This window comes from Delphinapterus leucas, chromosome X (assembly GCF_059928025.1).
Source record: "Delphinapterus leucas isolate spDelLeu-1000000601 "Yukka" chromosome X, BTC_Dleu_Yukka2, whole genome shotgun sequence".
Taxonomy (NCBI): Eukaryota; Metazoa; Chordata; class Mammalia; order Artiodactyla; family Monodontidae; genus Delphinapterus; species Delphinapterus leucas.
In genome coordinates this window covers 76,911,877-76,926,833 of record NC_143150.1, presented here as the reverse complement: position 1 = coordinate 76,926,833, position 14,957 = coordinate 76,911,877, and the positions used below count along the sequence as shown (strand labels likewise).

Genomic DNA, 14,957 nt, shown 5'->3' with positions numbered 1-14,957 from the left:
CAACTGACACTGCAGAAATATAAAAGATCATGAGAGATTACTACAAGCAACTCTATGCCAATAAAATGGACAATCTGGAAGAAATGGACAAATTCTTAGAAATGCACAACCTGCCAAGGCTGAATCAGGAAGAAATAGAAAATATGAACAGACCAATCACAAGCACTGAAATTGAAACTGTGATTAAAAATCTTCCAACAAACAAAAGCCCAGGACCAGATGGCTTCACAGGCGAATTCTATCAAACATTTAGAGAAGAGCTAACACCTATCCTTCTCGAACTCTTCCAAATAGAGCAGAGGGAGGAACACTCCCAAACTCATTCTACAAGGCCACCATCACCTAGATACCAAAAACAGACAAGGATGTCACAAAGACAGAAAACTACAGGCCAATATCACTGATGAACATAGATGCAAAAATCCTCAACAAAATACTAGCAAACAGAATCCAACAGCACATTAAAAGGATCATACACCATGATCAAGTGGGGTTTATTCCAGGAATGCAAGGATTCTTCAATATACACAAATCAATCAACGTGATACACCATATTAACAAATTGAAGGAGAAAAACCATATGATCATCTCAATAGATTCAGAGAAAGCTTTTGACAAAATTCAACACTCATTTATGATTAAATCCCTGCAAAAGGTAGGCATAGAGGGAACTTTCCTCAACATAATAAAGGCCATATATGACAAACCCACAGCCGACATCATCCTCAATGGTGAAAAACTGAAAGCATTTCCACTAAGATCAGGAACAAGACAAGGTTGCCCACTCTCACCACTCTTATTCAACATAGTTATGGAAGTTTTAGGCACAGCAATCAGAGAAGAAAAGGAAATAAAAGGAATCCAAATCAGAAATGAAGAAGTAAAGCTGTCACTGTTTGCAGATGACATGATACTATACATAGAGAATCCTAAAGATGCTACCAGAAAACTACTAGAGCTAATCAATGAATTTGGTAAAGTTGCAGGATACAAAATTAATGCACAGGAATCTCTGGCATTCCTATACACTAATGATGAAAAATCTGAAGGTGAAATCAAGAAAACACTCCCATTTACCATTGCAACAAAAAGACTAAAATATCTAGGAATAAACCTACCTATGGAGACAAAAGACCTATATGCAGAAAATTAGAAGACACTGATGAAAGAAATTAAAGATGATACAAATAGATGGAGAGATATACCATGTTCCTGGATTGGAAGAATCAACATTGTGAAAATGACTCTAGTACCCAAAGCAATCTATAGATTCAATGCAATCCCTATCAAACTACCACTGGCATTTTTCACAGAAATAGAACAAAAAAATGTCACAATTTGTATGGAAACATAAAAGACCCCGAATAGCCAAAGCAATCCTGAGAACGAAAAACGAAGCTAGAGGAATCAGGCTCCCTGACTTCAGCCTATACTACAAAGCTACAGTAACCAAGACAGAATGGTACTGGCACAAAAACAGAAAGATAGATCAATGGAACAGGATAGAAAGCCCAGAGATAAACCCATGCACATATGGTCACCTTATCTTTGATAAAGGAGGCAGGAATGTATAGTGGAGAAAAGACAGCCTCTTCAATAAGTGGTGCTGGGAAAACTGGACAGGTACATGTAAAAGTATGAGATTAGATCACTCCCTAAACCATACACAAAAATAAGCTCAAAATGGATTAAAGACCTAAATGTAAGGCCAGAAACTATCAAACTCTTAGAGGAAAACATAGGAAGAACACTCTATGACATAAATCACAGCAAGATCCTTTTTGACCCACCTCCCAGAGGAATGGAAATAAAAACAAAAATAAACAAATGGGACCTAATGAAACTTCAAAGCTTTTGCACAGCAAAGGAAACCATAAACAAGACCAAAAGAAAACTCTCAGAATGGGAGAAAATATTTGCAATGAAGCAACTGACAAAGGATTAATCTCCAAAATTTATAAGCAGCTCATGCAGCTCAATAACAAAAAAACAAACAACCCAATCCAAAAATGGGCAGATGACCTAAACAGACATTTCTCCAAAGAAGATATACAGACTGCCAACAAACATATCAAAGAATGCTCAACATTATTAATCATTAGAGTAATGCAAATCAAAACTACAATGAGATATCATCTCACACTAGTCAGAATGGCCATCATCAAAAATCTAGAAACAATAAATGCTGGAGAGGGTGTGGAGAAAAGGGAACACTCTTGCACTGCTGGTGGGAATGTGAATTGGTACAGCCACTATGGAGAACAGTATGGAGGTTCCTTAAAAAACTACAAATAGAACTACCATATGACCCAGCAATCCCACTACTGGGCATATACCCTGAGAAAACCATAATTCAAAAAGAGTCATGTACCAAAATGCTCATTACAGCTCTATTTACAATAGCCCAGAGATGGAAACAACCTAAGTGTCCATCATCGGATGAATGGATAAAGAAAATGTGGCACATATATATATAATGCAATATTACTCAGCCATAAAATGAAATGAAATTGAGCTATTTGTAATGAGGTGGATGGACCTAGAGTCTGTCATACAGAGTGAAGTAAGTCTGAAAGGGAAAGACAAATACCGTATGATAACACATATATATGGAATTTAAGAAAAAAAATGTCATTAAGAACCTAGGGGTAAGGCAGGAATAAAGACACAGACCTACTAGAGAATGGACTTGAGGGAATGGGGAGGGGGAAGGGTAAGCTGTGACAAAGCGAAAGAGTGGCATGGACAAATATACACTACCAAATGTAAAATAGATAGCTAGTAGGAAGCAGCCGCATAGCACAGGGAGATCAGCTCGGTGCTTGTGACCATCTAGAGGGGTGGGATAGCGAGGGTGGGAGGGAGGGAGATGCAAGATGGAAGATATATGGGAACATATGTATATGTATAACTGATTCACTTTGTTATAAAGCTGAAAGTAATACACCATTGTAAAGCAATTATACTCCAATAAAGATGTAAAAATATATATATATTAAAGAATGGCAATTTAGGGCTTCCCTGGTGGCGTAGCGGTTAAGAATCTGACTCCCAATGCAGGGACATGGGTTCAAGCCCTCGTCCGGGAAGATCCCACATGCCGCGGAGCAACTAAGCCCCTGCGCCACAACTACTGAACCTGCGCTCTAGAACCTGCGATCCACAACTACTGAGCCCACGTGCCACAACTACTGAAGCCCGCATGCATGGAGCCCATGTTCCGCAACAAGAGAAGCCACCACAATGAGTAGCCCACGCACCACAACAAAGAATAGCCCTTGCTCGCCGCAACTAGAGACAGCCCGCGAGCAGCAACAAAGACCCAACGCAGCCAAAAATTTAAAAATTTTAAAAAAAGAACGTCAATTTAAAAATAAACCTTCAAGATCACCTAATTTTTATATCAGTTAAGCCCCGTAAGTTGCCATACAAATAATGACAAAAAAGTTTTCCATGCTCAGCTATCCTATTACACAAATCGGTTAACTGAATTTGTCTTGTTGGAGTTACACATACTAGAGTGGAGGCCTAGACTGTGCCTTTCCATAATTTTAACTCCATCTTGCTTCCTAATGCTTTTAATTATGTTTAAAAGCTATCAAAACCAGATCAGAAATAAATCTTGCTATCTGTTTCAGTCATACTTATCCTAAAAGCCTAGTCTGAAGTTTTAGTTTAGATGAGGTAAGTGGCCTGAACATTTAGAGGCCACCGATACAATTCGCACTGAAAGGAAGCATTCATTCATCTGAACATGTATTGAGTGCCTACAATTTGCAAGATATCATACAAGGCCCTGGGGTTATAAGACTTGGTCTCTGCTTTCAAAGTGCTTATACACGAGTACCCTCACAGCTTATATATCTTCAGCATGACAATACTTTAAAAAGAAGCAAAAGAGAAGAAAAACTGGCAGTTGGTAATTTTAAAATGATACTCTTCAGAAAGGGATGACAGGCAAAATAAAAAGCACGTGCTGATTTTAGGGAATGCCTGGTCAGGCTCTCTTTACGTATTTTGCTGTTCTAATATTTACAAAGGTAGGATTTAATGGCTTCCTTATCTGAGGTTTGGAGAGGTCTTCGCAATGATCCCTGTTCCCCTTTCCTTCTTGCTATGAAGCAAGGCCACTCGCAGCCACAAAGCTCTGCTCTTACCTTACTAATGAAAGCTCGCAGTGAGGCAAAGACATGTTTCAGCGACACTTCAGATTGCCCATTTTTAAGAAAAGCAAGATGAATATCAAATACTTTTTTCATTAACGGGTTGTGGCCATCATTATTTAAAACTTGGCTCTACAAAACATGAAAAAAAATTTGCAGAAATAGTTTATGCCGCTCCCCCCAGAATGAGAGAACAGGCTTTACCAACAACCTGTTTATCAAACCACTGCTTGAAAAGTAACAATAAAAAGTTTAACATAATCTAAAATCATCTGTGCCATCTTTCAACTTGGAAATCTTAAAATACTATATAAACTACATCTATACTTAATTCCATAATTTTAAATAGATGAAAAAAATCTTTTTCCAGTATAACACAGCAAATACAGAACTAGTATGGGAAGAGTATTTTCTATTAACCTAACCATATTGCTCCTCAATTCAGAAATCAGTAAATTAAAAATGGATACAAGGTAACCAGCCTTTGTATTTCTCTGATAAAGTAATGTAAGAATTAAGGAAAACATCAATTCCATTTTAAAAGTCTATTATCTAATTTGCTTTTAAATGTATGTTTAAGATATCTTTAGCCACTGGTGCAAATTAAACCCTCTATGAGTAGAGATAATAACAGGGATCACAATTGAACAGACTACGTAAATTGTTTAAATGTTCCTTGCAAATAGAGAAATAAGAGAAACAACAAATTGTAGAGAAATATCTATTGGTTTGTGAAACTTTAAAAAAAAATGCATTGGTTAACACCTCCAGTCCTGCTCTCCTATCCCTCAAGAAACTAATTACCAGGTTACAACTTGGCCAAAAATAACAACAACGAACCAAAACAATATGCAAACCTCTAACAGATTTAATGGTAACCTTGATAGCCAGAATCCCTGAATGGTGTTTGATATTTCTGTTAGTCTACTTCTAATAAGCATGGGGTAGTGGTTAGAAGCATGGACTCTTGTGATAACTGGCCTAGATCAGAATCCTGATTCTGTTAACTAACCACCTATGTGACATTAACTTCCCTGTGAGCCTCAGTTTCCTCATTTTAAGATGGGAAAAATAACAGTATTTATATCACGAAGCTAGTGTGAGGATTAAAGGTGAGTTCACATTTGTACTTTTAAGTTTATTAAGGTATAATTTACATACCACAAAATTTACCTATTTTAAGTACATGATTCAATTATTTTTGGTAAATTTCCAGGGTTTTGCAACCATTACAACCCAATCATTCCCATCATCTCAAAAAGATCCTTGCTGCCCATTTGCAGTCCTCTTTTCCACCTCCAGACCCACGACAAAAAAGTGGGTTAATATTTCTAAAGCACTTAGGATAGTGCCTGACATCTACCAAGAGATGTATGTTAAACAAATGAGAAGTATTTGAATAGGAGGAAGGAATACAATGCAAACCTTGAGACCAAATGTCTTACTTACTGGCACAATAAAAAATGAATTTGGGCTGCATTTTAATCAGAACTTAATACTTCATAAAGGGATTTTGCAGCCTATTTCTTATTAGTATCTAATTCAGTTTTCCCTGATAAGCCTCTTTGAAAAGCACAGGCCAGGTTTCCATAGTAAATCCAGAGGGCTGAAGCAATTAACTGAATTACTTAGAGAAGGGGGGAAGAAAAGAAAAAGAATCTGTATAACTCAGATGAAAAGCCAGCAAGAGTTTTCACTTTTGAGTTCTCCCACTACTGTTACCCTTCATTATAGTTATACAGTCTTTACTTTTCAAAGCACTCTCACATCCATTATCTCATTTTACACCTTCAACAACCCTGCAAGATAATTGCTTTTAATTTCTTCTTCTTATTATTATTTTTTAGTCCTAGCAATGATGATTTGTATCGAGAGGCAAGCATCTGAGAGAAACCACCAGGCACCTGACGAGGGAAGCCAGCCAGCCAGCCTGCCTGGACATCATCTGGCTTGACAAGATACCTCATCACAATGGGTGTTTGGATAAACTGACTCAATCATAATTTGGGCTAAAAATTACTGGATATTTTCATAAAAGTGTGAAAGAAAACTGTTTTTTAAACAGAAAAATAAAAGAGAAGGGAAATTCAGGGCAAATTAGTCCAATCCTCTCATTTTATGGATGTGGCACACGAGTCTCAGTGATTTCCCAAGGTCACACAGGAGCCAAACTAGGTCTGCCATCCAAGTTTCCTGACTGCTCACTGGGGGCTTTTATACTATACTAAGCTTCGTCTGACTAATTAGTTTTTGCATAATATTTTCTTTTCAATGATACCGACTGAGTTCTAACTCTTCATGTTTACCTTGAAGCACTGGGTGAAAAATGATATGGTATCTAGTACTGTTAGGGAAACTTCAGTAGCAGTATTGCCTTCAAGAAGTGCCTGATGGAAAATGTCTGCTTCAGTTGTTGCAGAACCTGGGATTTAAAAAAAAAGAAAATTAAAACTGCCCAACACAGAAATTCACATAACAGCTTTGAATGATTTTCTCCTCCAAAGACTCAGAGAGAGAGACAAACACAAAGAAAGCAGGCTTTCAATGCCTGCAGACTTAATGAGTTTCACTGTATTTACTCCTTAATCAAATATGGTCTGGGTTAATCAATTCCACTAATTTTTACTTCAGCTCTGTATCAACAGCTCTGCAACAAATAATTAGGTGCCCACTTCTTTGGAGACAAGATTTCAGTGATGAACTATGGTGACGTAACCAGGAAATAACGCAGGAGGCATTTTAGGCTGTGCTGTTAATTATGTGTGCAAAAATGAGAAACTCATAGAAATGCAGCTACATTACATACAGTGGCGCCCTATGGCCAGATGTTTTCAATGATGCCAATGGTATGAGACGTTTCTAAATCAGGAGGAAAACAAAGCATCTGGGCCAACTGAAATACATAGGTTCATTATACTGATATTTTTACAAGTGACAAAGAGCAAAGCTGAAGGCTGTAAGACTTGCATTTTTTTAAAAGTCTTGACTCTATTAGCTCAGGTCCATCTGCTCAAGACATTTGTTTTTATTATTAGCCCTATCGCAAAGCCAGTTCTGCTGGCTTCCTTTTATGCAATCCCCAAAGGACTGTGTGGAAATGAACGTTTATCTCACTCTTTGACTTTTTTATTAATATTTGTTCCTCAGAGGATAGCTTCCATTTATATAACCCTGTAGCTTCCTCCTTGTCCTATTCGACTTGTCAGTACTTCAACCTGTGTGAAATACATCTTTGTCAAAATACTATTTACAGTTCTTTGATTTCTGCGGTCAGCTCAGCATGGATAATCCCTTAAGATCACTGAATGAACAATAGTGACTCTAAACAAATATTATACATACTATTATATTAAGATGCCGTTATCTGCATTAAAGTAGGAATAAAGGATATCAAATGTAAAATAATATAAGAACAATAATTCAAAGGGAAAATTAACTTCCTTGATATTGAACTAAGAAAAAAACCCATCATTACCTAAAATTGCCGAAAAATCCATGCATATCTTATCATATATTCACATATGGTGAAATGACTGTTCATAAACAGAGATATGCAATTGTATCTATGTATGGGAAATGATTACCAATTGTATTGGAGATTTAAGCCAGTACTTCTTTAAGATTAAATAGTATTAATATCTGTTTCAAATGGGTACCCTACACACATTTTTCACTTACTGTGATTAAGTGTAAATGAACTTTCCAGGCTACTAAGATGCTGAAGCCGGGCCTGCATTATTCCTGATCTGTTTCGAAGAGCTGGCATGGTTTGTGATTTTCGGTCTATTCCAAAGTGTTTTGACATCCAGGCATCATGCACCCTAAAATAAATGTTAAAGTTAGGAAATGGAGCACTCTGAGAATACATCTCAACGTTAGATTTTTTAAACTAATAAATGACTAGGTTTCCACATAAACACTGTGTTATGCTCAGTATTTACTTGGCTTCAATGAGGCATCACTGGAAATTGTATGAAGCTTAATGTATATTTAAAATAGTTTATACTATACGAATACAAGTAAGGACTTTAGAGGGAGTTTCTTACTTCCCTTCTTCTTCTCAAAAATATCAGAGTAAAGTGGACAACACTCCAATAAGATCCAGTCTTTTCTCAGGAGGTAAGGAAAGGCAAGAGTCAGAGAAAACAGTGAGAGGGATACTAGGAGTTGACGTAAGGTGGAAGAATTCCTGGCGTTAGATGTTTAAGAATGAGTGCCTATCTAATCTGTTTCTGGACCCAAGTTAAACTTGTAGCAGAAATTTTTACTCTATAAACATGTCTATTTGCACATTTTTCTTTGTTTTCCTTTAATTTTAAGGTTCCATTAAAAAAATTACAACCGGGTAATACAGGAACTAAGGAAGAAAAAGAGTTTGTCTATCCTCTAATAAACATAGAGGGCGGGTCAGCAGAATCTTAGAGGTTAAGGTTCATGGTGGTAGTTACCATATTAGGTCTAAACCAGTTCCCAGTGCTGGGAAGACAGTGGAAATCATCCCTTGAATTATTAGTATGTTCCAGAGACTCAGCAATAAACCCCATCTAAACAGCCTCTTTAATTTTTGGAAGTGCCATGGAACTTACTTAAAAAAAGAATTCTATTTGAGTTCCTTTAATGACTAACTCTACCCCTGAAATATATCTTATTGAAATAAGTAATCTTTTCCTTACAGTTCCTCAAACATTTTCTTAAGTATTTATTTCACTAAGACTTACACAGCAAAAAGAAGAAATAAATAATATATAGTTCATGTCCCAATTGCTGTTGGGGATTTCTATTCACGTTAGTAACTGAGGTGAGTACTGACAGGTTGTAGATAAAAGTACAGATCTTACAGTTGTCCTCACTTTACGATTTCCTGCCTTCCCCTTGATCTAGCCCTTTCTCACATCCTTCAGAAGAGACAAGCATCTGTTCTAGGATTAGAGCAGAAACTCTGCATATCAGTCTATTACCCTCTGGAAAACTTAAAAAATGTTCACATCAGATTAATTTCAACTTTGAGTTGACACGCATTAAATAAATCATGGGTATCTTAATGTCAACTCAAAATGAATCATCTAGGTTATACATGGCATAATTAAGACTGCCCTCTGTTGGAAGAGAAGAAAAAAAGTGGAAATTGCAGTGCTATGGGAATTACCTTGCTTCTTTTCCCCATATATCTAAAGTGAAACAAACATACTCTAGAAAGAAAAACAATAGCATGTTAGTAAGATATTACCATACTTTGCATTTTAACAAGTAATATTTGAAAATTCATGTGTCACAAAGAACGACCCATTTAAAATCATATTACAATAATGCTTCGGTATACAAAAATAAATATACAAATAACTACTTGCCATATTATATCTTTCTACATTTATTTGCTACAGTTACATCAACACCAAAAAGCTCCATGTCTTCATATACAATTCTAATGACATATTTTTTTTTAAAAACCGTCAATGCAAATCATCCCTTGTACTTTATAGTGTGTATCACACCAAAGGTCTCTAGCACAGTCAGTGACACCTAAAAAGGTTCTTAAGCAATTGGGGCAATTGCTATATTTTTTATAATGGCATTAAAATACTTCCTAGTATGGAAAATCTCAAACACATACAAAAGTAAAGAGGACAGCAAACTAAATCCCACATACCCAGCACCCACCAGCTTCAACAATTATCAACTCATGGCCATTCTTAACTTATACCCCAAACAGGTCCCATGCTCTCCCTCCACACTCCCTACCGCCTTTATTTTTTTTAAAGTAAATCCCCAACATCATATATTTTCATTAGTAAACATTGCAATATAATTAGAGTAGTTTCTTTAATCATAACTTTTATTTGCTGACATCTTCTGCAAAATTTTGAAAGACTTTACTAAGTTTTTATGCATAGATTACCCTCTTTGTGTTTTGGTAGACACACACGATATCATATATGTGTACTATTTATTTAGAAATTTCTTACATTTCATTCTAATTTTTCTTTTAGCTTTCAATAATGACGTAAAAATAGCTCAGCATACAATATAGGACAATTTCCAACCTCCACCTAGGAAAAAGGCTAGATTATTTTCCCTAAGGACCTTGCAATGAAGATATATATATATATATGGAAATATATATATATATATATATATATATGCATTTCTGAAGTGAGTAGAATTACTCAGCTCTACATAAGAGTACAAATTCTAAATTCCAACATTTAAGCTGCTCCATTAAGCCAGCATCTGCTCTAAATGAATGATTTAGGACAGCTGATGCCACTTCCAGTTTTCCATATCACAGAAAGACTCCTGATGGTCTGCAAGGATGCACTATTATTAGCTAGAGTTCTCTATAATATCACAAGTATTTCATTTCCATGTTTTTCTTCTATCTATGTGTGAAGAACCTGTACATCAGCCTCTAAACTATCAAAATAGTTTAACATTTCCTACATTATTAACAAATATGCTGTTGAAAACAGAAAGGGGGTAATATTTTATTATGTATAAAAATTAAGCTCCCAAAAATAAGAGGAAATTTTATGAAAATAAGTTAATATAACTTATTCTAGAAGTATAAGGATGTTTATGAGCTCCTGAGGAGATACTTTATTCCAGTAAGTTAAGAGTGTATCTGAAAATGGAATGAATAAAGTGTTACATCTTGAGATAGCATAGATCTTACAGCAAATAGCGCAGTGAACTCCAAAGTACCAATAACTTAGTTTCAGCAACCATTAACTCACAGCCAATTCTGTCTCATCTATATCCTCTCCTCCTATCTCATCTCACTGCCCAATACCCACACTGTATTCTTTTGAATTAATCCCAAATATACCTTTTAATCTGTAATTATTTCAACTTCAACAATTATTTTTATGTATTTTATAAATGTTCTTTTGGATGGCTTATCATCCCTGAAGACAGAGGAAGGGAAGTTGACCTGGGATTTTTAATAAGCTTCCTAAAATTTTATGCAAGATGGTGCGTTTAAGTACACTTTTCGGAAGGTAGGGTCAAGCACCTTCGCCTGCTACTCAAAGGGCTCTGCGAACCAAACAGTCTGAGAACTTTAAACTTTAGAGGAAGAGACTGATAACTTTCTTTTTCCTCTTTGCCTTCGGATTATCAACCTTGAAGTCCTGGCAATATACAAGCATACACACACATTAATGGAACAACTATTTCAGATATAAATGTCCCTTAAACCTATCACATATACTTCTCTTTGGAGCTGTTCCTTTTTTTTTTTTTTTTAACTTCAAAAACACTCATGGAGACGTTTTTAAAAACAAAAACATTGCTCTCACTTAACCTTCCATTCCTTTTTTATCCTGTTCAGATATAGCTAATGGTGTCAGCAGGTCCACTTCTAAATTTAAAAACCTGGTAGGGATCGCAAAAGTAGGCAATGACGGGGCTTCCCTGGTGGCACAGTGGTTGAGGGTCCGCCTGCCGATGCAGGGGACACGGGTTCGTGCCCCGGTCCGGGAAGATCCCACGTGCCACAGAGCGGCTGGGCCCGTGAGCCATGGCCGCTGAGCCTGCGCTCCGCAACGGGAGAGGCCACAACAGTGAGAGGCCCGCATACCGCAAAAAAAAAAAAAAAGTAGGCAATGACGTAATGGCCTGCCCCGCGAGAGCCTCTGAAGATAGGGATGGACGACTAGGTAATGTAGGCTAAACAGAGGGGTGACAGGGAGGGAAGAGTGTGTGGGTTTTGACTTTATTTCCCCAATTTACTCAAGACCATGAGTACTGATAGTTTTCAACGTTTATAAAATACTGATCATCAGGAATAAGATGCTAACGTAAGGTCAAATTAGATTTGTTTCAAAAATAAAGTGAGCGCTGACTTCCGGTCCACCCCTCCGCCTTCGGGCGCCCTTCCGGCTCAGCACAGCATGGCTCTCCCAGAAGTCACCACGTTTCCGGTCTCTCCGGCCTCTCGTTACAGGCCGGCTTGCAGGCGTCATCTTACTTCTGCGCACTAGCTCTTCCCGCCAAAAGGAGGCTCGGGTCTCCTTTCCGCCGCCAAAGCGGGCCCTTCTGTCTACCCCCGAGCCATCCTCGCACCGGCCTTGTGCTCTGAAGCCTCTTCACAGGTCTGTAGAAGGGGTGAAACTCTCATCCCTTTCGCAGCCCAGCTCTAGTCAGCAGCCCTTCCGCCATTTTGCCGGCGGCGGTTTGTCTCCACTGTTTCCCAGTCCCAGTCAGGGAGACGAGATGCAGGCGCAGGCGGGCAACGTGGGTGGAGGAGACAAGGAAAGTGGCCAGAGCTCTCCCGCAAGAGGTAAAATGCAGGTTAGCATCAGTGATTTGTCTTCTGACGCTTTTAAAAAAGCCTGGCTAACACTAAAAGAGCTCCATGACAAGGAGCTACGCTGTCTCCAGGGGAAACTAACCAGTCTGAGGAAAGAGCGATTGGCAGACAGAAGGCAGATGGGCTCCAGAGCCAAAATTAAAGAGTTGATGGAGCAACAGAATATCCTGAATGTCACCATCAATGACCTGCAACATAAGTTAAGCTCCAAAGTATGTGACCACTGTTCAGTGAACGAAATATACAGGAAGACGCTACAGAAAGAATATGACCGTATCCAACAACAAAATATGAAGCTTATTGCTGAGCTCACAGAAGAAAGGAATAAATTAAAAGAAGAAAATAAACGGCTTTATGCAAGACTAAAACTGAAGGAGCAACAGCTTTATCCTTCTAGTTCTGATAGTGATGACGACTTCATTCCTCGCACTCAAAAGACGGGGCTAGTTTTTTCAGTCAGGGACCCTCCACCCACATTTCAGATACATCCGCCCTTCAGACCGGTAACGCAATCAAATACTGAACAGATGAAATCTGCAGACAAAAAGGAACAGCAACAGAGTTCCGAGCTTCCACTTCCATTTTATAGTAAGGACCCCTCTGTGGTGCCAGAGACCCCTCTGGAGAGTTCCTCTAACAGCAGCAAGCCTCCCACAGGAAGGAGTGCCAACCAGAAGTCATCTGCAAGTCTTCCTTTAACATCTGCACCTGGCGCTCAAGGGGGGCATGGACTTCAAGGTGACTTCAGCCGTCCTGAGGACAGGCTTGGCAGTACACAAAAGAAACCGATCTTCACACAGAAGAGCTCCACACAAAAGCGTAGAGCTCAAAGTTACTTCTCTTGGAGCCCTTCCAGTGTTTCTGCGGGAGAAAACCCACCTACTCCATTAGTGCCTGCAACTGCAGATGAATATACGCTTGATGATACTAACTTATTTCGTTTTACACAGAGAAAGGGAAAGCCCCCTTCATATGTATTTCCTTTTGACTATACATCTCGTGGGAAAAGATCAGCGACTCGTCTTTCTCAACACAAAACTGGATTTTTGGTGAGAGATAGCTGTAACCAGACACCTTCCAATGAAGAGGTGACTGTGAGGAAGCATACTGCTGAATCTACAGGTGCAGCTGGTACTGATAAGCCACAAGGTGAGACCCAGATTTCCATTTTGGGGTCTACAACAAAGAGAAAAGCCAGAGTACAGCCAGGAAGAAGGGAGTAGCTTTCCCTCTTCCTTTCTCTTAAGGAGACTGCTTTTCTTTTCCAAGAGAACAGTCTTGCTATCAATTCAGACTGTGTAATTGATAACCCCTGACTCTGATACACTTCTCAGAATATAATATACAAAGCAATAAGACCTACCCAAAAGTTGGGCAAATGACTAAGACTTTGAAACAGTGAATTATTGCCAGTTAATAAATTTCAGCTACAGAGAAGGAAACTCATTCTTCAGAATCCCTGTACTTTGATATGAAAGTGTAGGGTCTACCATCTTTTTGCTGAAATTAAGTTGCTACTGTTTATGACTGTAAGAGTTCAACATTTAAATGCATATAGAGTAACGAAAGTGAAATATTTACTGGACTTGACAAGGTATAACGAAAGTGAAATATTTACTGGACTTGACAAGGTAACTAGAATACATTCATTGAGAAGGACCAAGAAGCAGATATTCTTTGGAATAAAATGAATATGACTTAACAGATACCATGCAGCATGACTTTACATTTACAAAAGATAAAGAGGAGATGTGACTGTAAGACAAGGGGGAACTATGAAGTTCTCAAGAAACAAAGCATTTATGGTTTTACCCATGACATGTAAAAAGCAGCCAGTGGCTTGTCACTGGTTAACACTGTATGTGGCATGTGGGCATGTGGGTGTGTGTGCACACGTGTACTGGGGTGGAGGAGAGGAGAACTAGTCAACGATGCATCTCCCTCTCCTCCTTCCTTCTCTCTCTCCCCCTACCACCCTCCTTCTTACTTTCCCTGGGCTGTGGTGGTATTCAACTACTTTTTTCTTTTTCTTTCCAGTTTTTTGTTTTCCATGTTGCCTCTTGGGCCTTAAAAAAAAAAAAGACAAATTTATTGAGTGAATTCATGTGCCATAAAACTCACCCATTTAAATAGTGCCCAATACAGTAGTTTATGGTACATTTAAAAACTTATAAAACAACCACAGTTTTAGAATATTTTCATCACCCTAAAGAAAAAAAACCCATACATATTAGCAGTCACTTTCTATACTCCCCCATTTCTCACCTTGTGGGGAGACAAAAACCGTGAGCTGTGGCTGTAGTTATTAACTGATCCGTTATCTCCTGGAATGAAATACCACCAGAGTTGAAAATGATTTCCCTTTACTGTTTTCTTTCCCCAAACATGGAGGCTTATCACATAGCCTCAATAATCTTTGATGTTTACTCTAAATCGTACATTCTTAGAACTTGAAGATTCTAGTTATTTAAACCTGTTTTATTAAT

General features: G+C 38.1%; 3 protein-coding genes across 3 annotated transcripts in view; 1 reads left to right on the top strand and 2 right to left on the bottom strand.

Annotated features, from left to right (window-relative positions):
* Positions 1-829: 829 nt before the first annotated feature.
* On the bottom strand, positions 830-9,275 carry LOC149744301 (dedicator of cytokinesis protein 11-like). The gene is made up of 3 exons (XM_089904458.1): positions 7,842-9,275; positions 6,470-6,585; positions 830-4,295 (listed from the first exon to the last, which is right to left on the bottom strand). The coding sequence occupies exons 1-3, from the start codon at positions 8,029-8,031 to the stop codon at positions 4,026-4,028; spliced, it is 576 nt and encodes a 191-aa protein (XP_089760584.1). The 5' UTR covers positions 8,032-9,275; the 3' UTR covers positions 830-4,025.
* A 1,351-nt stretch (positions 9,276-10,626) lies between these two features.
* The window catches only part of LOC149744299 (dedicator of cytokinesis protein 11-like), a 40,908-nt gene continuing 36,577 nt past the window's right edge, over positions 10,627-14,957 (bottom strand). The window contains exon 8 of the mRNA XM_089904457.1: positions 10,627-10,782. Coding sequence (XP_089760583.1) covers positions 10,712-10,782 — 71 coding nt within the window. The 3' untranslated portion in view covers positions 10,627-10,711. The remainder of the gene's footprint in view (positions 10,783-14,957) is intronic.
* LOC149744300 (uncharacterized) lies at positions 11,773-13,695 on the top strand. Its single transcript, XM_089903897.1, has 2 exons — positions 11,773-11,818; positions 12,106-13,695. Exons 1-2 carry the CDS (start codon positions 11,773-11,775, stop codon positions 13,692-13,694), a joined length of 1,635 nt encoding a protein of 544 aa, XP_089760023.1. The 3' UTR covers position 13,695.